The sequence below is a fragment of the Eleutherodactylus coqui genome, chromosome 2 (genome assembly GCF_035609145.1).
Source record: "Eleutherodactylus coqui strain aEleCoq1 chromosome 2, aEleCoq1.hap1, whole genome shotgun sequence".
Classification (NCBI taxonomy): domain Eukaryota; kingdom Metazoa; phylum Chordata; class Amphibia; order Anura; family Eleutherodactylidae; genus Eleutherodactylus; species Eleutherodactylus coqui.
Window position 1 is genome coordinate 42,219,061 of NC_089838.1, and position 25,296 is coordinate 42,244,356.

The window sequence follows — 25,296 nt, forward strand, 5'->3', positions numbered from 1 at the left end:
AACCACACTGAATATTGCCCAATATTGGAAATCTAATTCTATCCCAGCCTTATTAGATATAGTCAGATCTATAAACCATAACTGTTGGCATGAATATATGAGTACAAGTGCTGCTAATCAGGCAGGTTCATTCAGGCAAAAATGGGAGATATGGTTGTCCAGCAAGATGAGTTTTATGCCTTCCCACCTTTATGCATAATGTTGACCTTTTTATTATGACTATCTGATTGATTGAGCATTATACTTACGTTATTATTATCTGTTTTGAATTATTATTTTTTCTTTCTCTCATGTACAACTGAAAAAACCTCAATAAAAACCTAATTTTTAGAATAAAAATTACTTGTTGCAGCAAGTTATCAGCATTAGATTTAAAATAGCTAAATCTGCAGCTGTTGCAACATTTGTGTGGGTGTCTCTCCTACTTTTCACTCTCCTGTCCATATACGTACTTCTATGAGCAGTGTAAGCCACTACTCTGTATTCCATCTTGTTATCTCTGTTACTAGAGATGGATTTTGCTGGACAACAGGCAGTGGACAGTGAAGGGAGACCCCCAAATGGCCAGCACTTTAGAATTTTCAGCACAAAAACATAATTTTAGATAAAATTATTTGCACCTTTGCTAGTTATCACATTGGCTATAATATTAACACAAGTGATCTCAAAGTACAGTGATGCAGGTAATAACCACGGCCTTACAAATAGCGCAAGAATTATGGTTCCATAGCACAGCTAGTGCTATGGAAATCTGATCAACAAAATATACAAGTAGACATCAATTACACAGGAAATTCAAACATACACCTACACTATAAAATGCTGTTTATATACCAGGAGAACCATTTCCATGAATTCAGCAATCGAATCAGCAGAAACTGCCCATAAACCCATCTTTTTCCTAAATTTTGATATATCCCTTAAAAACCAAAGTTAAAAAATGTCTCCTTAAATAACCAGATAAATAGCATCTAGCAACATTTTTGTTAGACTACATAAAGCATCGGGCGGAGATGGTATTCTCTGTATTCAGCAGCTGTCACATATCTTTGAACACTTAGAGAATACCGAGTATAAATCTCATTTGCATTCCGCAGCCGAAGAAAAAACAAATAGTTTGACAGCACGTATAGAAAATGAAAGTTGCATTTACCAGCTCTTGTGCGCGGTTAATACAACAAACCAAAGTTTGCTTTGAATAGCAAGTTCCTTTTAAAGGAAATATGTCTGTCTTAAGCAGCTTATCTGTCAAGTGCTGCTGCGGTTCTGGCAAAGCGATTTGCCTATTTACGAAACAACAGCAGAGTCAATTTTCCACTATTGCCCTCTATCCATTCCTCGAATATCTAAGAGAAAAATTGCAATGAAGAGCAAATTATACCTCGAGGCTGAGTTACAGCATGTCTATCCAAAACGGTCTATCCACCGCAGATCATCGAAACCAAGTATGTCATTCTAGCAAATTATAACATTCTCAAGCTTCTGTTAGCTTCTGCCTCATCGTTTTAGGTTTTTTTTTGCCTTCCTCTGGATCAACAAGGGGGGTGGAAACAGGCTGAATTAGATGGACATTGTCTCCCTTCAGCCTAATATACTATGTTACTATAATGACACTCAATAGTACATCAAAAGAGTTCTCTTGTCTCATCAAAGGGGCCAGCATTTCAGGAGATCCTAATATATGGTAATGCTACGTAACACTTACCATAGTTTTATCAACATTTTCTAGCCATTACGATACAGATGAACCAAACACACCAGCTAGTCCCTACTTCTAATATGCCAGAAATTAGGTAACGCATCATCATAAAATCTCATGTTATCTAAATCAGATTTTTATTATAAATCTTCCCTCATCGCTTTAAAGATATATCCCAGTCCTTAAAGAAATTGTACCAAGTTCTAAAGTTATCCCCTATCCATAGGGTAGGGGATAACTTTATGATAGGTGGTCTCCGACTACTGAGATCACCACCAATCCTAGGAGCAAAGAATGTGTATGTATACCACTGCTCTATTATTTCAATAACATATTGAATTGAATGGAGCTGCAGTGTACATCCATGACATCTGCTTCTTTCATGCGAGCAACGTAAGGACTCCCGTTCTCCTAACCTGTGGATCGGAGGTAAATTTACATCTTGGTTTAACCCCTTTAAGAACGTTCCAATTGAAAATGGGAACGCCCAGAGTAGCGGCTTCCACTCTATATTCCTCAGTCACAAAGGGAGTGCTTGCCTTGACTAACGCTTATAACTGCTATCATGCAGGCATGCTTGAGCTAGTCCATTTTTTGTTGAATATGGTCACTACTGCCCTGGTCCATAATTTAGAGCCTTGTGTGGTGCAGAGTGTAAGCTTTCACCTACAACCTGAAGGTTGCAAGTTCAATTCCTGCATGATTCAGGTGGCCAGCTCAAGGTTGATTCATCCTTCCAAAGTCAGTTAAATGAGAACCCAGCTTGGTGGGGGGTAATAAGTAATAATTACCTGAAAGCGCTGCGGAATAAGTTGGCGCTATACAAATACCAAGATTTATTTATATTTATTTTATAATTTGACTCCCTCTTCTTATTTAACTATCCAAGCAAGATTGAAGTCCTGGATCTCTATTGCTATTGGCAAATCGCTACTATTCTTGAGTCCTCAAGATTTACCTCTCTCAGTAGTCAAGCATTTTATGCCTGATATTAACTTTGTGAACTGGCATGAGGCAGACATTTTCATTTTAAGTCGGATGTAGGGAAACCATTAGTTAACCTCATTTTCAAATATCATGAAACAATTACAGATCCCTAAAGTAGATGTTTACAAGAACCTTCAACTGCGCCACATTGTACATGTCCATTTTAAATGACCCACTCCTGCTAAATCTCCATGTGAACTGCACTTTTTCAGTACAACCCAAAAAAGCGTTATCTAAAATATTCTGTGCTATCTCTGATAATCTTATTCCCGTTTTACCAGCATTGGTTGGCAAATGGGAAAAGGGCCTACATATTTCTGTGGATGTACCTACCTGCTATCTGGCCTTTTGATCAGCAAATAAATACTCTCGTTGTTCATCACATTTAGAAGCCACAAGAAAACCTCTATACAGATGGTATTATAAACCATGTAGAATTTCATTGATTTTTCCTTAAAAGCTTCAACCTCTGTTGGCAGTGCCAGTCAGATGCAGGGAATATAATGCACATTTTTGAAGTTTGGCCTGTATTGACTTCTTCCTTGGATGAGGTTGGGTCTTTTTTAACCCATTTCTTGAAATATTAGCTGCCTTTGTCTCTTGCATAATGCTTACTTAATATAGGCCTGGAAGACCTTCCACCATTAGACAGAACTCTTATCGTTCACACCCTGGTGGTGGCTAACTTATTAACAGCACACAATTGGAAGTCACAAAACATTTCTAACATTGCAGAACTGTTTAACCACATTAATTATACATTGCTCTATGGAAAGTATAATTGAGCCTCAACAAGGGCAATATGGGTTATATAATTTCACGTGGGGAATTTGGATATGGAGTCCTACTTGGTAAGGCAACTATCAATTTCAGTTTCAGCTCCTGGCTTTAGAAACCCTGACCACTTTAATTCTCCTGTGGGTAATACACTGGACATCTTCATTTTTTTGATTTTATACCAATTGCCATGTATTCCTTTTCGTTCTTTTAGTAATGTTTCTGAGTTAGTTCTTTCTCTTTATGCCATTAGTATTAGAGGTACTGAAAATCCTACTTTAAGTAGGACAGCCTAAGAATTCTGCTTACTTTGGCTTACTATGGATCCATGCTATATTTGAGTAGTATCACATGATATGTCATTGACAGTGTTTTTATTCAGTTATTGTTCTTGCAAGTTCTTGTATCTTGAGCATTATTCCTACTTTTGAATAATCTTATCCTTTCCTACCCTATACACTCTGCATCTGACACGGTTTGTTAATGCATTCTGTTCTTGAAAAAAATATGTTCAAGTACTCAATTACCTCCTATTTTCAATAAAAATAAATGCTTTAAAAAAAGAATGTTTCACTTTAGCTTTCTTCAGTGTTAACTTTTTCATGAACATAGGCATGAGAGCTCATTTATTTCATAGTGAGATGCATTACTATAAAACATAACAAAGATGAAAACAAGCCCCTTATTAAGGTCCTGGATTTTAACAGCCATGATAGAAGGGTCTCGGATTTGTTTTTCCATCTAACTTCCTTTCTATGATCCTTAAAGGGGTTGTCCCGCGAAAGCAAGTGGGGTTCAGCACTTCTGTATGGCCATATTAATGCACTTTGTAATGTACATCGTGCATTAATTATGAGCCATACAGAAGTTATTCACTTACCTGCTCCGTTGCTAGCGTCCCCGTCGCCATGGTGCCGTCTAATTTCAGCGTCTAATCGCCCGATTAGACGCGCTTGCGCAGTCCGGTCTTCTCCCTGGTGAATGGGGCCACTCGTGCCGGAGAGCTGGTCCTCGTAGCTCCGCCCCGTCACGTGTGCTGATTCCAGCCAATCAGGAGGCTGGAATCGGCAATGGACCGCACAGAGCCCACGGTGCACCATGGGAGAAGACCCGCGGTGCATCGTGGGTGAAGATCCCGGCGGCCATCTTAGTAAGGTAAGGAAGAAGTCGCCGCAGCTCGGGGATTCGGGTAAGTACTAAACGTTTTTGTTTTTTTTAACACATGCATTGGGATTGTCTCGCGCCGAACGGGGGGCCTATTGAAAAGAAAAAAAAACAGTTTCGGCGCGGGACAACCCCTTTAAGATTTCCTAATTCTATTATTTTCAAGGAAGCTGAATGAGGATTTTCTTTTTGCATGATGAGCTGTAATTGTCATTGGCACCACTCTGGAGTACACTCAACGTATTTGATCCCTTGTATTATATTTTTGGGAGGTGTAGTGGACAAAATGAGTACTCAGGCTTTGGTCTTTTTAGGTTTTTTTTAACACTGCTCACCATGTGGGATACAAAATGCATTTTGTTTACTGTGCAATTAGTTACAGTTGCAGTGATACCAAATATGTATGTTTTACTTTTTTCTAACAAGAAAGGAAGAAGTGCACAGCAAGGGTTTTTTAGAGGGGACTGTGTTTTTTTTTCTTTTTATCTATGTCCCTGTAAGAAACTTAAACCTGTGATCTTATGTTTACTCATATAGTACACTGCAAAACTTTAATATTGCAGTGTATTATCTTTTACACTGACAGAGAGGCCAGTCTTAAAGGGGTTGTCCCGCGGCAGCAAGTGGGTCTATACACTTCTGTATGGCCATATTAATGCACTTTGTAATATACATTGTGCATTAATTATGAGCCATACAGAAGTTATAAAAAGTTTTTTACTTACCTGCTCCGTTGCTAGCGTCCTCGTTCCCATGGAGCCGACTAATTTTCGCCCTCCGATGGCCAAATTAGCCGCGCTTGCGCAGTCCGGGTCTTCTGCTCTCTTCAATGGAGCCGCTCGTGCAGAATGCCGGCTCCGTGTAGCTCCGCCCCGTCACGTGCCGATTCCAGCCAATCAGGAGGCTGGAATCGGCAATGGACCGCACAGAAGAGCTGCGGTCCACGGAGGAAGAGGATCCCGGCGGCCATCTTCACCGGTAAGTATAGAAGTCACCGGAGCGCGGGGATTAAGGTAAGCGCTCCGGTAAGCTTTCTTTAGGTCCCTGCATCGAGGTTGTCTCGAAGGGGACAACCCCTTTAAGCATCCATTGCAACCCATCGCCTCTTTGCAATTAAATTGCATTGACATCTAAAGGGTTGACAGTGGGAACTGATCTCTGACCTTGGCCATTGCAGTGGGATCCTGGCTGTAAGTTACAGTTGCTGCCCCAGTAGTGTCCACCTGATCACTATGGAATACTATTACTTCAAAACTGCTTAGTTTCCGTAATGTAATAATACATCATAAGGCAAGATGCGGTTAATTTTTACAACTAACTTTTTTTTGATTATCCATTTTTTAAAAGGACGTAAATTTTGCAATAAAAAATAGCGCAGCTACCACTGTTTCCTGTTTTCTACAGATCACTTTTCAGCTTTGTTGTGTATGCTTAGGCAGGTTGAGCAGTCATCTCAGTATCATGAGAGGGCAGGGTAAATGGCAGCTCTATTGAAACTCTGGAGGTCTGGCAACAGTATAAAATATAGATATAGTGTGGGCCATGTTTGCATCTCGCCTTCTACTCTGGTCTCTATGGGAGGGACAGTATTCTTCAACTTCCTGAAGACTGTAATAGGCTATTGAGACTTTTCTGACCATGAATTTCCATTGATTGCAGCTACCATAAAGCACACAAGCACTGCTGTACTCTTTATACAGAAAAGGAAGAAAGGACATAAGTTCTTCCAATATGGCGAACCACAGGGAAGTCTTTACAAGAAATGAAAAGGTATAACACTTTAAAAAATAATAATCACATTTTCTTCCACATACCAATTAAATGGGTAATCTTACAAAATGAGTATTCTTATTACAGATATTAATGGAATTTCAGTAAGATATAATAGACGTGGATTTAACTTCTTGGATCAGATCTATACCCACCACCTACTGTATATCCCCACCATTCAGGTGAAAATGGATAAAGAAGTGGTTGTGTGACTCCATACATTCACTTCTGTGGAAGTTATAGAAATAGTTAATCATGGTGTACTGTGGCTGCCTATCATTTGCAGATATATTGGAAGCTTTCTGTTTTGCTACATATTCCATATTTGCAAAAGTGCCAACAAGCGGTACAGCTACAGGCGTAACTTGTAGCGAAATCTGTAACAGCTCCCCCAACTATAATGCTTTATTCATAGTACTAGGCTCCCTATATGGAGAAGAGAGGCCTTATGGGCCCTTTAAGGCTCCTGGGCTCGGGTGCAACTGCATCCCCTGCTCTGCCACATTACAGCAAAATGGACAACTGACAAGATCTCTGTAATCTAAAAATATAAACTTTGACTATTAGTCTAACTTCTGATCTACTAATATATATATAGCGATTTTCAATTTTTTGTGGAAATTCTCCTTAAAGAAGCAACTAGGGAATAGCTTTGAACTGCCCCTCTGTAAAATTGAATTGGAGCAGATTTATTAATAATTTGCTAAAGTAAGAATGGATAAAAATAGATTCGACAGGCAGAAACTGCACCAAACTTGGGATTAATCTGCTAGAAACGGTGGACATTTTTCTCTTCCCTATGCCACCTCTTACTAGCGCACTTTACTCAGATATTTTATACCGAAACAATGGTGCACGCTGTTATGAAATCTTCTTAGCCATGCAACATTTACTACAGCCTTCAAAATTGTCAAGGGGAACATACAAAACGGAAGATTTATTAGGAACCATGGTTTACAGGCCAGTCATAATACAATCCCTCTTGGCGCTCAGTGCGTCTAATATATGAAAAGGTGCATGCACCTTCATATATTAAAGGGGTTGTCCCGCGGCAGCAAGTGGGTCTATACACTTCTGTATGGCCATATTAATGCACTTTGTAATGTACATTGTGCATTAATTATGAGCCATACAGAAGTTATCAAAAGTTTTTTTACTTACCTGCTCCGTTGCTAGTGTCCTCGTTCCCATGGAGCCGACTAATTTTCGCCCTCCGATGGCCAAATTAGCCGCGCTTGCGCAGTCCGGGTCTTCTGCTCTCTTCAATGGAGCCGCTCGTGCAGAATGCCGGCTCCGTGTAGCTCCGCCCCGTCACGTGCCGATTCCAGCCAATCAGGAGGCTGGAATCGGCAATGGACCGCACAGAAGAGCTGCGGTCCACGGAGGGAGCAGACCCCGGCGGCCATCTTCAGCAGGTAAGTATGAAGACGCCGGACCGCCGGGATTCAGGTAAGCGCTGAGCGGTTTGTTTTTTTAACCCCTGCATCGGGGTTGTCTCGCGCCGAACTGGGGTGGGGGTTAAAAAAAACAAAAAACCCGTTTCGGCGCGGGACAACCCCTTTAAGTGCATCTAACCAGCCTGAAGCGTAGATTCCTAGTATACCTTACATCAGTACCCCCTCCTGGCAAGCCACGCCCCCTTTCTGGAAAGTGTTGTAGGAGCAGCATAGCTGTAACAAATTTTTTCAGCAAGAATGGCTTGCAATAACTTTTACAACTTTTCTATGCTAAAAACTTGTGATAAATCTTCCCTAAAGTGTCTACAACAAATAATAAATTTGGTGCACACTACATACCTCGCTTATTTGGCACCATATACCATAATTCTGGAGCGTTTCACTTAGTAATAACAACAGTATGATGTAACTGAAATTTTAGATTACATGTAGAAAAATCTTAAGGAGCTTAGACCTATACTCTAAAAAGCCAATCTGCCTTAGGGTGTATTCACACAAGCGAGCGTTTTATGTCCAAGATGGGCAGATAAGGCTTATATAAAGAGTCTAACATTGACTTTCAGGAATGCTACCTTCTAAGAGGTGGCGCTGCAAAGGTATTGTTCCATCTCCCTTATTTGCATATTACCCAGAGGAGCATGAATGGCCTTATAAGCTTCCTCACTCACTCACCTTCTAGGTGCTCTCCATAAGGAGAAAAGATAGCGTTCCTGACCCAAGATGGGCAGAACTCGCACAATAAGAGACCCGTTCATTTGAATCGGTTCATTAGAAGTGATAGTCTGTCACACAACCTATCTTTGTGCGAGTCTCAAACTAGTATAGGACATGTAATATGTGGCGTCCCGCACATTATAGAGTACACACATGGAGTGTCCATGTGCTCTGAATCTCTGAGAACTCATTCTCAGCCGTGTCAATATAACCTGAGACAACTCATACAATATCATATGGCAACAATGCAGAAGTGGTCCGCACCGTGTCCTCCACAAATACATAAGTACGGCACACATCCAAGACAGACCAGATTTTATTATCTACAATGGATAAAGTGGCAAGAAGTTTTTAAAAATCTTCATAATTATGGTGCCCGTACATGCTGGAGTTGATCCACTGTAACTGCAGCTGATCACCACTAATTGCCAGATGGTACCTAAACTTTTGAAGCTGGGTATCCACACTGTGGTAACCACATGTGTCTGAAACCCTGCCCACCTGTGGCATCTAACGGTCAATAAAGGCGTCATGCTTATACATTTTTGGCTGCTGCAGATGGGCGAAGTTTTGGTTTCATGTAGTTACCACAGTGGGAAAACTCAGCCTTAAGCCCAATGTCCACGGGCGGAATTGAATTGCAGAATCTGCAATTCAAGCCGCCCATAGGGAAGCATGGCAAGAGCTCTGGAATTAAAGCATGCTGACCTTTTGGTCCAGAAAACAAATTGCAGCATGCTCCATTTTAGTTCAGCTCCCGCATGGATGACTTCCATTGAAGTCAATGGAAGCTGTACGATCCACAGCCCATCCGCAGCTGACAATGTGGATGAGCCACAGATCCCGCGGGAAAGCAGGAGTTTTGGGCTTTTTTTAAACTGTATTGTGCATGCGTGCTGGTGTGCCAGTCGGCACTAATGCACACATCCGCAGTGCAGGAAATAGAAGACCCGAACAGGTACGCAGGGTTGCTTGGCCGCGGGCAGGGCCGGATTCCGTAGTGGGCTCCTGCATGTGGAATCCGATCTGCCCGTGGACATGAGGCCTCAGATTGTTTTATTTTGGAAGTCCATATTCCACCAGGCAATTAGCGGTGATCTATATGTGGTTGCAGTAGAATAACCACAATGTGTACGGGTACCTTTACAAGCAAAGTATTTTGTGCTGGGCTAAAACCACTTGAAAGTGGCAATGTGTATATACAGACCAGTCACTGGGGAAACTAGTGAACGTAGTCTGTCGTGATCTGTTTTCACACCTTTTCGAGTTCCAAGGTCTTCGAGACTCTGCGAGCTGGAAATGAATAGAGAAAAGACATTCATAATCACTTCCTAAGTATTATGTATATTTGCTATTGCATGAAATCTCGTTAACAAGGCTTGAGCATTAATTGCACTGTAGCAATCAATATATCTGTAGTCTATTATCCCATGTATCATTATGATGGTAGGCTTTACACTTAAAAGGTTTGTCTGGATTAGAAATCTCCATTTTCAAATACCTTATTAGGATTATTAATCAATAGAGGGATCTTTCAGCAATTCACTGGAACAGAGAGCAACTACAAAGAGCAACTTGTACTCTAGAGGACCTTGGTCAGAAATGCTTTCTTTTTACCTTAGGCTTCTTTCACACGGGGACCTACGCACGCAAACTTGCGGCTAGTAGAACCAATGTTTCCAATGGGGACGTTCGGATGAAGGAATTTTAGACGGAATAAAAAACATCTGATCATTCCTGTAGGAAACCATTGGTTGTAATAGCCACAAGTTTTTTACGCGTGTGATTTTTGCATGCGTTGGTCCCCGTGTGAAAGAGACCTTAGGGAGAGCACCTAGAAGGTAGGTGAGTGAGTGAGAAGACTTACAAGGCCATTCACTTTAGAGGACCTGGAACATCCATGCATTACACAGCCTATTGGTTTTAGTGATTACTGTGAAATGTTTTATTTCTCCTGTGGTGGCGCTACAGGGGTACTGAACACCAGATGCCAGTGTTCCCTGCAAACTACTATTTCTTGTGGGCCAACTTTGTGGTTAGGTTATTTTCTAGTAAAAATAGATTGTCCAAAGCAGACAAGCCTTTTAATTACAGCAAATGAAGCCATTTCTGCAACTCATAGTTATTTTGTGTTGGTTCACTTAAAGGAGTTTTCAGGATAGGACATCAACAGTTGATTGGGTGGGGTCCGCCGTTCGGGGCCTCAACTGATCAGCTGTTGTCAGTACCACAATAACAGAGGTCGGAGCAGAAACCTCTGCGCCGACCTTCCATGTAGTGGCCAGCGCTTGTAACTGTAGGCACGGCTCCCAATGATTTCAATGAAAGCAGTGCCTGCAGTTACAAGCACTGGCCACTATAAGGAGGTCGGCGTGGAGGCTTTCACTCTGACCTCTTTGTTATTGTGGCACTGACAGCTTGCACCTGTCAGCTGATCGTGGGGGTATTGAGTGGCGGACCCAGGACGATCAACTATTGATGAACTATCCTGAGGATAAAACCCCTTTAAGCAACTGCATCAGTCCATAGAGTAAACTGGGATTAGTTATAGAGGGTTCATATGATCTATAGAATATATATATATATATATAGAATCTATACTCTCAACACAATAGTTATTAAGAGTTAAAACACTGGGGCTTTTATAACTGCAAAATTGCAAATAGCCGAAAGGCATGAGTGCCATTAAAGGGATTGTCTCAGTTTAGAAAAAAGGGTCTTCTTTGTTTCAAAAATAGCACCACTCCTGCCTATGAGTGATCTCTGGTTTTGTAGCTCAACTCCATTCAAGTGAATAGAACCAAACTGTAATACAGAATCAGCCTACTTATAAGAGTGGCACCATTTCCAGAAAATGGAAATCTTTTGAATCGTTTTTAATCCTATCTGTTTATCTTGGCAGAGCTTTATATCTTTTCTGTTTTATATAGCGAAACTATCTTTTGGCCCCCATATTTCTTAAGTAATTACACGTAAGCTTGTAGGATTATGTTGCCAATGCACATAACGCTTGTTCTCTTTACAATACATAATGTATGATATAATATTACCAACATTTACTGAAGCGACATAAATAATGGATTTGGGTAACAAGTGCTTCACTTTCAGCATAAATAGTTTTAGAATTCTAACTAGGCCACTTACAATTGTGAGAATCCTACTGGGAAACCTAATGCTAGTTATGCCATTTTTCAAATTGTTTTCTATTGTATTCCCTTATGAGATATTGAAAAGCACTTCTACCTAAGATAAAACAATCCCCTGTAAATATACCGCCTGCCTGTCATCCCCTTCTGTTAACTTTCCTATAATTCTATACAACCATTTCTAAGTTATAGTTGCATCTAGGAAAGTAGTCTGCCATTAAAAAGATTGTCTGGGATTAGAAAAACATGGTTGCATTCTAAACTCGGCATTATTCAGTTTGCTGGAGTTGAGCTGTGATTCCAGACAGAACCCAGGAATGGTGCAGTATTTGGAAGAAAGTATATGTGTTTTTCTAATCCTGGCACAGAGTGCTAAGAATTGCAGTTCTAAGCTCTCGTTCATGACCTGAAGGTTGTGAGTTGAATCTCTGAATGGTTCAAGTAGTGATCTCAAGGTTGACTCAGCTCTCCATCCTTCCGAAGTCAGTAAATGAGTGCCCAGCTTGGTGAGGGGGTAATAAATAAATTACTTGAAAGGGCTGCAGAATAAGTTGGTGCTATACAAATAACAAGATTTTTATTTATTTATCTAGGTTAGAGACTCCACTCAAAGCCTCCAGCACAGATCCCAAAAAAGAAAGAAAAGGAGGAAGGCCTAGAGATAGCACAAGGCGATATATCTAAGCCAATACAAGATTGCCCAGAGAACTCTTTGAGAGCGCTACTGTGTGGAGGCTGGAAAGTGACATCATCAGTGGACTAGACTGGGGCTATAGCCAGGTACCTAATTAAGCCATTTCTAGGCTAAACATGTCGGGGAATATAATTAATTTTAGTACAAGCTAGCTTCTGCACAGCAGCTATTTTAAAAGGATCTATGAGCTGCAGCAAAGATCCACGCATTGACTAATATACGTAGTGTGACTTATTTGAGCTCAAGCAGGGTTCTAATGGTCTTATATAGTAAAACACAGCCATACATTGGAAGTATATTTTAATAAGCTCTATAATGTGGTAGTTTTGAACTACCAAGCTGGGTACTCATTTTACTGATCTTGGAAGGATGAGTCAACCTTGAGCCAGTTACCTGAACCACGTGGGGATTGAAGCCACAACCTTCAGGTCGTGAGCGAGAGCTTAATACTCTGCGCCACACAAGGCTTTTAAACAGGATCAATAAACCTTATGTCTTAGTTTGAAATGGATGCTACTATTGAGCTGACCTTTGCCTTTCTGGGTAGTTTTGTATTGGTTCAGCACCGATCCAGCATAATTCTACAGTATTTTGTCTGGAAAAATGCTAGACAGCATGAAAGAAGCCTGATGGATCCCATAAGATTCTGTAGGGTCAGTCAGGCGCTGTTCGTTACCATCATGTGATGGATTCAACCCCGGCTGGCATTCAGTTCTCCTACTTCTATAACAGAAGAGGAAAATGGAATGCCCAAACGCACATGGGAATGAAGCCTTCTGGCTCTTTAAACATATATTATACAATTAATCAGCACGGAATTTTGGTCCTGGATAGTTATTGTGTTTTCATTTCTGAAGTAATTGTCTGTTAATTACATAATCATTATTCGTGCTATTCTCCATGTAATCACTATTCATTATCTATACTTCATCACACAATATATTAGCTATTGTTTGATACAGTAATGAAAGGAGAATTTTAATGAAACTGCTGAGCGTACCTTTTAAGGCCTGGTTTCTGTGTCTTGTGCGGTGACCAGTCAGTATTTGGAAGCTTTATCTATAAAACAAAGAATCGGGGAACAATGAAATCATATACATTATACGTTTGTTCCTGCCTGATAAACGTGCGATGAATTTTTGCTTAGACAAGTGTTTTACTAGCTTCAATCTCATTCTGACCCCCAACTGGCAAGATTTTTAGCATATCGCTGCATGAGACCAATTTGCATACACTCATCCTTAATTACATTTAAATGGAGATGATTTGCAGGTGGCTTGGTTATAATGAAAATCTGATATGTTACAGGAAGGATTTCTGTTGTGGATAACAAGAAACTGTAAAACACCTTTTTAACAAGAGACTGTAACACTTCTTTCTTTTTTAAAGTAGGCATCATAAAGTAAGTAACAGGAGTCATCAACTGTTTGCAAATATTGTGCCCTCTACCCACATAGTATCAAGTTTGCTGATTACAGATATGGGTGGGATGCACACATGCCTTAGTTGTACACCATGGACAGTTAAAGGGGTTCTGTCATTAAAAAAAAATCAATACTTACCTATTCCTCCCCAGGCAGCCTACTTACCGCACCTTCTCTCTGCCGATCTTCTCCTGTCTCCTGTCTCCTGCAGTTCCCCTGGTTCACCTCAGCGCCAGCCGGCCGTTTCTCTGTCTTCCGACGACGAAGCTTCCATTAGCTGCAGTCTTCTTCCTGCAGGTCAATGTATGTTACATCACAAGTGACATGGCGTTTACTACCTAAGCAGGAAGCGTTGGACGCTATGTCAGGCTAATGCCAAGACTGCGCATGCGTGCAGTCTTGCCGTGAGAGTTCCTATGCTAATGCCACGAGACAGCACATGCGTCAGTCTTGGCATTGGCCCGACATAGAATCCAATGCTTCCTACTAGGCAGTGAATGCTACGTCACTATGACGTAGTCTACACTGACCTGCAGGAATAAGACTGCAGTTGCATAATCGAAGAAGAAGAATCAGCTTGTGGTGTGGTGATGTGGAGACTGCAAGAGCCAGGAGAAGATCGGTGAGTAGAAGATGCGGTAAGTAGACTGCCTGGGGAGGAATAGGTAAGTATAGATTTTTTTTTAATGACGAAACCCCTTTAAATTACATGTGGTAAGGATCAGGCAGCACCTATCTTTTTTTCAAACTCCTGGGCTCTGGCGTGGAATTGCTGCAGACTACACACTTTGTATTGTGACAAATCTGCTCCAAATGCATCAAAATCTAAATATAAGACTTGGGGCTTGGTCAGATGAGCCTGGTTTACACACTGCTAAGCAAAATTTTTGCAGGGAAAAACCACAGCATTTACAGTACAAACCTCATCCACAAAGTGTGGAAAAGAAATTACATCAATATTGACATACAGTATGTTGTGTATTTTAAATCCATGGCATGCCCATTTTCTGTTGGGCAAAAACAAGTCCATATTTAGCAAAAAAGTAAAACTAATGACAGCAAATACGTAGGCAAATACAGATCAAACAATGTACTTTGAAAATTCTGCCCCCTATCTGTCAATATGCAACTTCTTTTATTTTCAGTGTGTGGGGAAGGATAGGGTTGGGTTTAGAAACAGCTTGACTGAATGTATCTCAGCTTCTTATGATGCGTTAGGTTGTACTGGGATTTACTGCTGTGAAACATAGAGGCCACTGCTCCATTCAGTGTATGGATACAGAGCTGGCCACCGCAGAAACCAAGTGGAGTGGATTACTAATAAAGGACATACCGATGAATACAATAGAGTAGTTGCCATGCAAAAGAAGTTTGAGGATTACTTTTTTGGAGTTAGCTTATTTTCTATTGAAAGGATGAAATCCACCAAAATCCATCTTCCCACTGGAAATCTCCAGCATACTTCCTGTACCACTGCTCCATCAATTGCATCAAGCCATGCGCTTTTAAATTATGTCCTCACAATCCGATTGACAACTTCAGTACCTCTGTTCCCAAACTGTCAAATATATTAGACATATTGGAACTATATGCTTATATACTGTACACCGTCACATTGATTTAGGCTCCCTAATGAGTTGACATGTCAGACAATGGGTCTAAGGTAAATTTGTCCTTTGTGAAGAAGAAGACCACTCAAAAAGAAGAGCTTAAGGTAATCAACATAGAGGTTCTGTCAATGGAGATTTGGATCGGATTGACTTCTTGATGTTATCCTCACGCAGGCACATGCTTTCTGTTATTTCGGCACTGAACAATGTTGAGGACACATCTCTGCTGGTGTATGGACTGATTGGTTGGCTGAGAGATAGCTATCCCAGTCGGCCAATCAGACTTAAGTTTATGAATATTTATTCCTGCACCTCCTCGCAGAGGAAACCAGTTATACTTCTGTCTGAAGGTGTTTCTGGTCCTGTCAGCGACTCCTTGTCCTGACTTGCATCTTAGTTAAGATAAGTCTGCTAGGTATTCATTTATTTATCTGGGTGTTTGACATTTTGTTCCCTGTAATCTTGTGGTTCCTTATTTATTAATTTATTAATTTAGTAACACTTTTCTTTGCCACTGTTCCTTGTCACCATCTAGGGAAAGTCAGGTTGCTCCAGGTTCCTGACGTGGGGTTGCCCTCAACAGGGTGAGTGCCCCGCTGGTAGGTAGAATCTTCTCATATCAGAGTATTTAGGGTAAGTTTCCCTAAATTCTCCATTTTGTGTTTTCTTATTTGTTCGTGTCATTTAACGATGCAACTAATATGTCCAGGTCAGATGTAACACATACACAAACACAGAGAAATCTATAAAGGTATACATAAGATATCTATATTGATTATATATACCATATATACTCGAGTATAAGCCTAGTTTTTCAGCACATTTTTTGTGTGCTGAAAAAGCCCACCTCGGCTTATACTCGAGTCAGGGAAGGCTTAAAAAAACCCTCTATACTCACCTCCCAGCCGGCGCCTGTGTCTCCAGCGGTGGTGAGGCAGGTTGTTTGAATTCTCTCTGCTGTCATCCCCCGCTGTCCTCTCTGCTCTGCTCGGCTCTGTCATCAGCGCTGTGTAAGTAAGAGCTGTGATTGGAACGAGCTCCAGCCAATCACAGCCGGCACTCGATCATTCACAGCCAATCAAGCTGCTTTTGAATTCTCCCCGCTGACATCTCTCTGCTCGGCTTTCAAATCCCCTGCCGTCAGTGCTATGTAAGTAAGCGCTATGATTGGATCGAGCGCCGGCTGTGATTGGCTGGCGCTCAATCTAGTCACAGCGCTTACTTACACAGCACTGACAGAGCCAAGCAGAGAGCACGGCGGGGGATGACAGCAGGGAGAATTCAAGCAGCTTGTGGCACAGACACCGACTGTGTCTGGGAGGTGAGTGTGGAGGTTTTTTTTTACCCAGTATATACTCGAGTAGAGCTTGGCTTATACTCGAGTCAATACGTTTTTCTATTTTTATGTGGTGAAACTTATTGTCTCGGCTTATACTCAGGTCAGCTAATACTCAAATATATACGGTACTTAAGAACAATTAAAAAATAGTGTCAACCCTATTATGACTTTAACACCCACATGGTTTGATTACATCCATGGAGCAAAAAACGTGAATATCTCCATAAGATGACGTAACACTATGGCTGCCTTATCACTGGGTATATTGCCCTTTCACCTGATTATAAGTGTTCTGTGTTCACCAATTACAGTGGACGGCGGTTCGCTGTATGAACAATACTCTGGCTGTGATTGCGTTACTTTCTGTTCTACGTGATGAGACCAAGCGGTAACATGGTGTTCTAAATTGCCTTTTATGGCAAATAATGCATTTGTAAATGAATGCAAGTATTTCTTTCAGGGTGCTAGAAAAAATGGATGGTTTTCTGTGTTACTTGACAACCATTAATTCTGATTCATGGGGTTTTATATCTGCACACAAAAAAATAAACTGGGGAATGAAAGACTTCCTTCTATAAGTAATACAATGCTGCCATCTGCTGGACATATAATATGTGCATACCGTTTTCTTCTTCAGTAAACTTAAAATGGTCAGTGAAACTGATATGGAGTGATATCACATTAAAATAACTTAATTATACCCAGACAATCCAATTAACAACTTCTTCACATCTATTTCAAAAATAGCCCTGCCAATTATGTTAACTGATAATTTGCCCTCCCCCATATGGGGACCATATGTTTATAATGTACAAAATAAGCTTTTCTGAGCATCTGCCAATATTCTATATCTAGACACCCACACTTTTAAAGAAATATCTTTATTTAACCTCCTGCTGATATGGAATTTATAAGATGCCAAAATGGTAAATACTCATCAAGTGTAAATACATGATTCACATTATGTTTTAATAGTCACTAGGTTCTTTGCAATTAGCCACAACATTACAATCGGTTGCATTTAACAATCAATTTGAAAACTGCAGCAGCCCTTATTGCCATTGTGCAAGTGCCAGCCTGCGTGACCTCAACCTTATAGTGTCTGCAGTCACAAGATCTGGCCATAGACAGAACAATTGCAAATAGCGATAGGCTTTGTTCATACCAGCAACATTACTTCCCTCCACAACAAAGTAATGAACACTGTGTCGAATCTATCTTTTGGCAGTTCTTAAGAATCCCCATTGATTTCTGGCAGGATTCCAGTATTTTTCATAGCAGGAATAGTGAATTGCAAATTGGGTTGTCTGTAGTAGCTGGATATTTCCAACGCTTCCATTCAGCTGTAGGAGAGGGACAGAGCATGGACATCCTGCTCTCCGGCTGAGAACAAGGACTTGGGGCTTCACATTCAGTGTGCGGTCCCAGACTTCCCACTTCCAGTTACTTTTATAAAATTCTTATTAACCAGTTATAAAAAGGGTTTAAAGGTCTATGGTCTAAAAATGAAATGTTCGAATACCCTATTAGAGAATTCTATATTAATAATGCATAGTTCCTCATTCTGAACTATTAGCCACAGTGTCTACAAACTGGTTTTCTCAATGGGCACTGTGTAACACTGCATTTCATTTCTATTGTGGTGATGTTATAGGGAAATTGAACACTTGCTGCCAAGTTTCCTTACAAATTACATTACAGCTAATCAATGGGAGTCCAAGCGGTGACGTACCCTGTGGTCAGCTTCTAAAGTGTGGTGCGACCCTCTCCGCTATATGTTAACACTGTCACTGCCTATTTATATATCTTAAGGACTACTACAGAGGAGAACAAACATTGCAAGGCAACATTGCTAACTACTGAACCACAGTGCTGCCTGTAAAGGGTACCATGAAGAAGACCATCAGAACATAATGTAATAATATATGTATTTTTGTAGTATATATCTTTTCATAAGTTTTTCACATCGGCCTATGCAAACACTTGTGTGTGTGTATATATATATAAATATATATATATATATACACACATATATATATATATATATATATATATATATATATATATATATAGGTATATCTTTCTTCTTAGTAAATAGCAGCAGCTAAATGGTTAGCTTGTTCATATTATACACTGGAATGTATTAGATTCTTGTATTTACCTCCCACAGGCATTTTTTCATGAAAGAGACCTACATTCTGATAAGACAAGCTCCTCATTCCCCTTCCCTTTGCATTAGTTAAGCCAAGCAGTGATATTAATAAGTTTATGACTGGATCCACTGAAGTTAGACCTCACTTTCTGCTCTGGTTTGGGACAACTTGTGGACTAGATACTGTAACATGGGAAAGCGCAAGCTAGATATCCTCGATTTATTTGGTGACCGGTGACTGTGACCCAACCAGAACTGTAACTGTTCACTCTCAGTGTACTGTGAGCTACACTGTTTATGGGGAGCAAGAAGGTCCTATTACTGCTAATAACCGCTGCAGAAACTGCTTTGCAAACTATATATATAGTGAAATACTATACCATTACTATTAGTAACCAGCAAGCTCTATGCCGCAATATTGTTTGTAACCCTCAAGTTTATGCCCTCCGTGTAAGATTCTAACCAAGAGTCTGTTGAGTGGTGTACCAGTCATGGGCCCCATTTATAACTTTCTGACCTTCTTACATGCCCATAAGCCAGATTCTTCTACATCAGGCTATTTAATGCCATTTGTATGGTATTTACTGAAAACACAAATGCTCATTGTAACGTACATAATACGACTGATTTTGAAGATCTGTTCTGCTATGAGTGACTAATATAACATGAGGGGTAGAAGAACTCTCAATGTGTTTCTCCACACTTCTGCAAGTAACATCAGTATGAATAATATATTCGTGTTGGACTGTCTATTATTTTCATGCCTGTCTTGGATGCTTTATATCTTGTCACTTTATAATTACATGAAAAACCCTTTAAAAGACTATTGTCAGACTCATTCATTTCAGATATGTGAACTGATAAGATGTTATAAATGTATAATACCCTTCCTGTGACTGGTCCTACACACTACAACTATCTGGTATAACCATTAAGGAACATTTCACTGTACAGTAAAAAAAAATACCTGAAAATAGAACTTCTTGAGTTATCCTCGAGGATGAAATCTCCTAAGACCCCTTTCAGTCGTTTTATGTATTCTACCACTAATGGCATACAGTACAGAGCCCAAAGAGGTTTTTAACCAGCTTTTCACAGACCCTGAATGATACATTAATCTATGTAGTTAAATGCACCTCTGTACACCCTCTCCTGCTGCCCTCTTGGGTTCACATGCTGTCATGCCATGGTTTTGTAGCTGGGATATTTTACAACAATGGCAATAATGATAAATGGGAATTTATGAAATTTGGTTATACTTTCTTAACAGGATTGTGTCAAAAAGACATGCATTTTATGGACGGCTATTCGCTGTAATGCAAAAAACTCTTGTCGGCCCACCTTCTTTAACTCTTTATGATCAACTCTTATCATGGGGTTAGAGAAGCCAGATTCATACCAATCAGCAGATCACTACATCAACCTTATTTTCATGAGGGGTTGCCTTGGTGAGGCTGGCCATTTAAGGCCTTATGCAGATTCAAGTTGGACAGATGCGTAATAAAGCATTGTATTTGCATTTGGTATGTGTTCATGGTAACTCTCAATATGTAGTGTAAAGACGCGTGAATGCAAGAAGAAAAAGGCCATCATTAGACTGTCAAGTACATCTATCAGAGAGATAGCAGAAAATTTAGAAGTGGCCAAATCAACAATTTGGCACATTCTTAGAAAGAATGAAAGTACCACTAAGCTCAACAACACCAAAAGGCCTGGAAGAACATGGAAAACAAAATGGATGATTACATAATTCAAGACGTCAAGAATACTTTCAAGGAGGTAATCGGCATATCATTGTCAAATTCTAGAATCAAGACATGCCTCCATGGATGTAAATAGAGAAGGTTTATCTCGAGATACAAACCACTCAAGAATAGAAAGACCAGATAAAACTTTGCTCGAAACATTTGCAATCGACTTTCCCATAATTACGTATGGTTGTGAAAGTCGGATGCTCAGGAAAACAGACAGAAGGAAAATCAATGCATTCGAACTATGGTGCTGGAGGAGAATTCTGTGGATACCTTGGACTGCCATGACAACAAACACGTCCAACCTAAAATATCACTAGAGGCCAAAATCATCAAATAGTGGCTTTCTTTCTTTGGCCACATGATGCACGCTAACTCACTGGAAACAGTACTGATGCTCGGCAAAGTCAGTGGAAAGAGAAGATCAGGACGACAAAGAACGAGATGGCGAGATACAATCAAGGACACCATTAGAGATGAGCGAGTATACTCGATAAGGCTAACTACTCGAGCGAGTAGTGCCTTAGCCGAGTATCCTCTTGCTCATCTCTAAAGATTTGGCAGCGGGGAGCAGGGAGCGGCGGGGGAGAGCGGGGAGGAACGGAGAGGAGATCTCTCTCTGCCTCTCTCCCCCCCCCCCCGCTCACCACCGCAAGTCACCTGTCACCGGCACCGGCAGCCAAATCTTTACAGGCGAGCGGGAGGATGCTCGGCTAAGGCACTACTCGCTCGAGTATTTAGCCTTAGCGAGTATACTCGCTCATCTCTAGCCACCATGAACATGTCAATCGCCGAACTGAAAGAAGCCGTGAAAGACAGGAATGCGTGCAGAACATTGATCCATAGAGTGACCGAAGTTCGGATGCGACTAAATGGATAATCATCATCAGAACCATTTAAAGAAGTCTCCAGTTTTGGAATAAGATTCTTAGGGCAGACGAAACCAAGATTAACTTGTAGTAGAATGAAGGGAAGAGAACTGAATGAAGAAGCAAGAGAAATGGTCATGATCTGAAGCACCACATCATCGGACGATGCAGGGAATTATGGCATAGGGACTCTCTTCTCCATATAGGGAGTCCAGTACTATGAATAAAGCATTATAGTTGGGGGCCCTGTTACAGGTTTTGCATTGGGGCCCAGGAGCTTCAAGTTACGCCTTTGACTTCCAGTCTCAGCTGACATAGTGAGTTATGGCAGCTGTTGCATAGACTTGCTGTTGTGCTCTCAGTTCTTTCTTAACTTCAGAAATTACAGTATGGGTGGGAAAGTGATTAAAATTTAAAACTGCAGCTCTCAATTATTTTCTATCCAAACATTCGAAGCACACTAAATCACTATGGGGCTAAAGCTAATTAAACATTTTTGCATAAGCTCGCTCAATGAGATAAATATCATTTCATGGCAAGATATTTTCTGGGGGCTAAATAATCAAAATGTGTAAAGTGTCTCAATAGTTGATGAATCAGCCTCCTAATAAAACATAATTTTATGTATTAGAGAAAATAACTTGCTTTATTAACTTTGGGAGCTAATATTCTTATTATTATTATTTAAAGTACTAATAATTCCAGAGTGCTGCACAGATGAAAAGCATTACAGTACAATGACATAAGAAAACACAAGTGCAATAAAGAGGAACTAAATGCGGGCAGATTTGCATAGCGGATTCCGGAGCAGGAGTCCGCCTCCAGCATCCGCAGCAAATACCGCTCATAGCATGCTATGGAAAAGCGTTCTTTCCTGCCCATGAGCGGAAATCAATTGTGATTTTCCGCTCATGGTGGAAAAATCACAGCATGCTCTATTTTGAGCCGGATTCCGTGCGGATGGCTTCCATTGTAGTCAAGGAAAGCCATCCGACCCACGGCTCTTCCGTAATCACCATTGCGGAAAGATCGTGGGATCCGCATCATCGCCTAGTGATGGCGAGGCATAATCTGTACTGCACATGTGCGTCGGAGCGCTGGCCGCCACATTCGCAATACAGAATGTGAAGACTGCGGACAGGTACACAGGGTCACTTGCCAGGCATAGGGTTGGATTCTGCTGTGGGATCCTGCATGCAGAATCCGAGCCAGCCATGTGCAGGTGACCTATTAGAGGGGGAGAGAGGACCCTGCCCGTAAAGGCTTACAATCTAGAAGGCAAGGTGGAAGGAGAAAATAGGTAAATGTAGAAGCTGCCCGTATGTCAGTGCAGCGGCAGCACGGTTACCGTAGACTGTATGCTTTTCTCTGAGGTGAGTTCTCAGGTTGCTTTTGGAGGTACAGGTGGGGAAGAGTATTTGTTTGGGATAATGAGTTTCAGTGTATGGGAGATACATGAGAGACATCTTTGAGATCAGGATATCAGGACAGAGATATGGAGGGGACAGGTTGTGGATAGTTTATAGCTCATTGTTAATATTTTGAACTGAATTGGTTGGAATAGGGATAGCCAGGGAAGGAATAGGCAGAGGGCCAAGGATTAGATGGACAGCAGAGATGGGGATGGATTGTAGGGGTGCAAGAGTGTTAAGGCCCTTTTAAGTGTTAAGGACCATCACCTCTAAGGTCGCCAGCGCTCGTGCAGAGCATTTAAACGGAAATACTTGCCGCCAGCTTGCGGCCTTCTCGTCCGCTTCTTGCTCAGTGCTTCACCTCCTATGGCAGAGTATTTACAGAGGATGAGAAGCCAGCAATAGAGATGAGTGAGCATACTCGCTATGGACAATTGCTTGAGCGAGCATTGTCCTTAGTGAGTACCTGCCTGCTCGAAAGAAAAGGTTCGGGTGCTGGCGGGGTGCGGGGTGCGGCGGGGGAGAGCAGCGGAAATGGAGGGGAGATCTCTCTCCCCCTCTCTCTCCCCCGCTCCCCCCTGTGCTCACTCCCGCAACTCACCGCTCACCCGCACGGGCACCCGAACCTTTTCTTCCGAGCAGGCAGGTACTCACTAAGGACAATACTCGCTGGAGCAATTAGCGAGTATGCTCGCTCATCTCTAGCCAGCAAGCCAACAATACTTAAAAAGTCAACTTAAACAACTGTGACTGAGAAGTGAGTGATTTTTTTCGCATTCTCACTGAACAATTATCACTCAAATTCATTCAGTTGACTGAATTTTTAGCAATAATCATTACGTGTAAATGGGCCCTTTTGATGGGAAACCACAGAGAAGCATATTGCAGTAGTCTAGACAGGGGATGATACACTAGCATAATTGTTGAGGTAGGGAGTGCATTTGAGAAATATTTTTGAGGTGGACTCTTAGGAGATGTTAAGGTTTTGAATATGCAGCTTAAAGGACAGCATAGAATCAAAGCTTACCCTGCTGCTTCGGACAGGCTGCTATGGAAACATGAGATATGGCTTATTAAAAGGAACACTACGAACTACATAAAAGAATGAGGATGTCATGAATAATAAATAGAGAAAGAAAGAATGGTGCTTGTCCATGTTAACCAATAGTGCAAGGTGTTCATATGATGTGTGGAGCCTAAGTGACTACTATACACTGCAACTTTTATTTATAATAGTTCTAAGTACAATTTGGTTTCTTAAACATTCTGCCAATGTTCTTATTTGTATCCTTCTCCTATAAAGAAAAAAACCGTTACATAAAGTTATTAACAGATGAGATTTTATCAAAACTGATGTAAAACGAAAAGTGAAGCAGTTGCAAATAGTAACCAATCAGATTCCAGCTCTCAATATTCACTAGAAAATGAAAGCAGCAATCCGACTGATTGCTATGGGCAGATGCTGCACTTTTCATATGCACTAATTGTGATAAATCCAGGGCCTTCATTTATCATAATGGCCTAACTGAAAAATTGTGAAGGCCAGGAGATGATGCATTTAACATAGGAGATAAGGTTACAAATGGTGCACAAATCACAATACTATAAACATCATATAGATGCTCTTTGTTAAAGGAGTCTGCTTGGTGATAGATTGCTGACATAAAAACTAATTTCTGTTTGGTTGGAATGGGCAACAAGTCCAGTTTTTTTCTGTTTGACAAGTTTTGTTAAATTTATCTTGAGATCTTTCACCATATCCTGGAGGCATCCCATCCAAAATGCTCCACTCATACTGATCCCAGCTTCTTGCTTTTCATCATAATGATTGAACACTTATTGAATTGGAACTCTTGCTGTATCCTATAGATGCTCCATGTAATTGCCTATTTCTATTTTCTTCTTCTATCCGATAACAGACTGAGGGAAGAAAAATGTTTTCTTCTTTTCTGGCCAAAGGGTCTAAATCAAGCTCATTGCCCTCCATTATAATTACATACTGTAGAAAAAGAACTTTTGCTGTGCTGTCAACTGTGGAGGAACAGTTCAATATCGCAATGACTAAAGGTATTAAAACCCAAGAGTGTCCAGATGACCACATAAATTAAAGTTAAAGGCTCACAAAGTCCAACTGTATAGTATTCTATGATCAATGTGGACTTTATGTTTAAAAACAGAACTAGAAGAAGTAGTTCCACAAATGTGAATGCAGCAATGGACTAGATAATATAAAATAATAAATACCAAGAATACATAATTTCTAAAAAAAATCCAATTTCTTTATGGCAAATAACCTACAACTCCAATTCCCAAAAAGTTGGGACATTGTGT

At 40.8% G+C, this 25,296-nt stretch overlaps 1 protein-coding gene across 3 annotated transcripts in view; it reads right to left on the bottom strand.

Moving 5' to 3' along the window:
• The window catches only part of LOC136611245 (protocadherin-10-like), a 107,233-nt gene that overhangs the window by 27,392 nt on the left and 54,545 nt on the right, over positions 1-25,296 (bottom strand). Inside the window, exons 2-3 of one of the 3 annotated variants that reach the window (XM_066590678.1) lie at positions 13,409-13,467; positions 9,827-9,861 (exon numbers count right to left, since the gene is read on the bottom strand). In XM_066590678.1, coding sequence (XP_066446775.1) covers positions 9,827-9,861; positions 13,409-13,467 — 94 coding nt within the window. Of the gene's footprint in view, positions 1-9,775; positions 9,862-13,408; positions 13,468-25,296 lie in introns of all 3 variants that reach the window. The other 2 variants (XM_066590676.1, XM_066590679.1) reach the window with 2 other exon arrangements.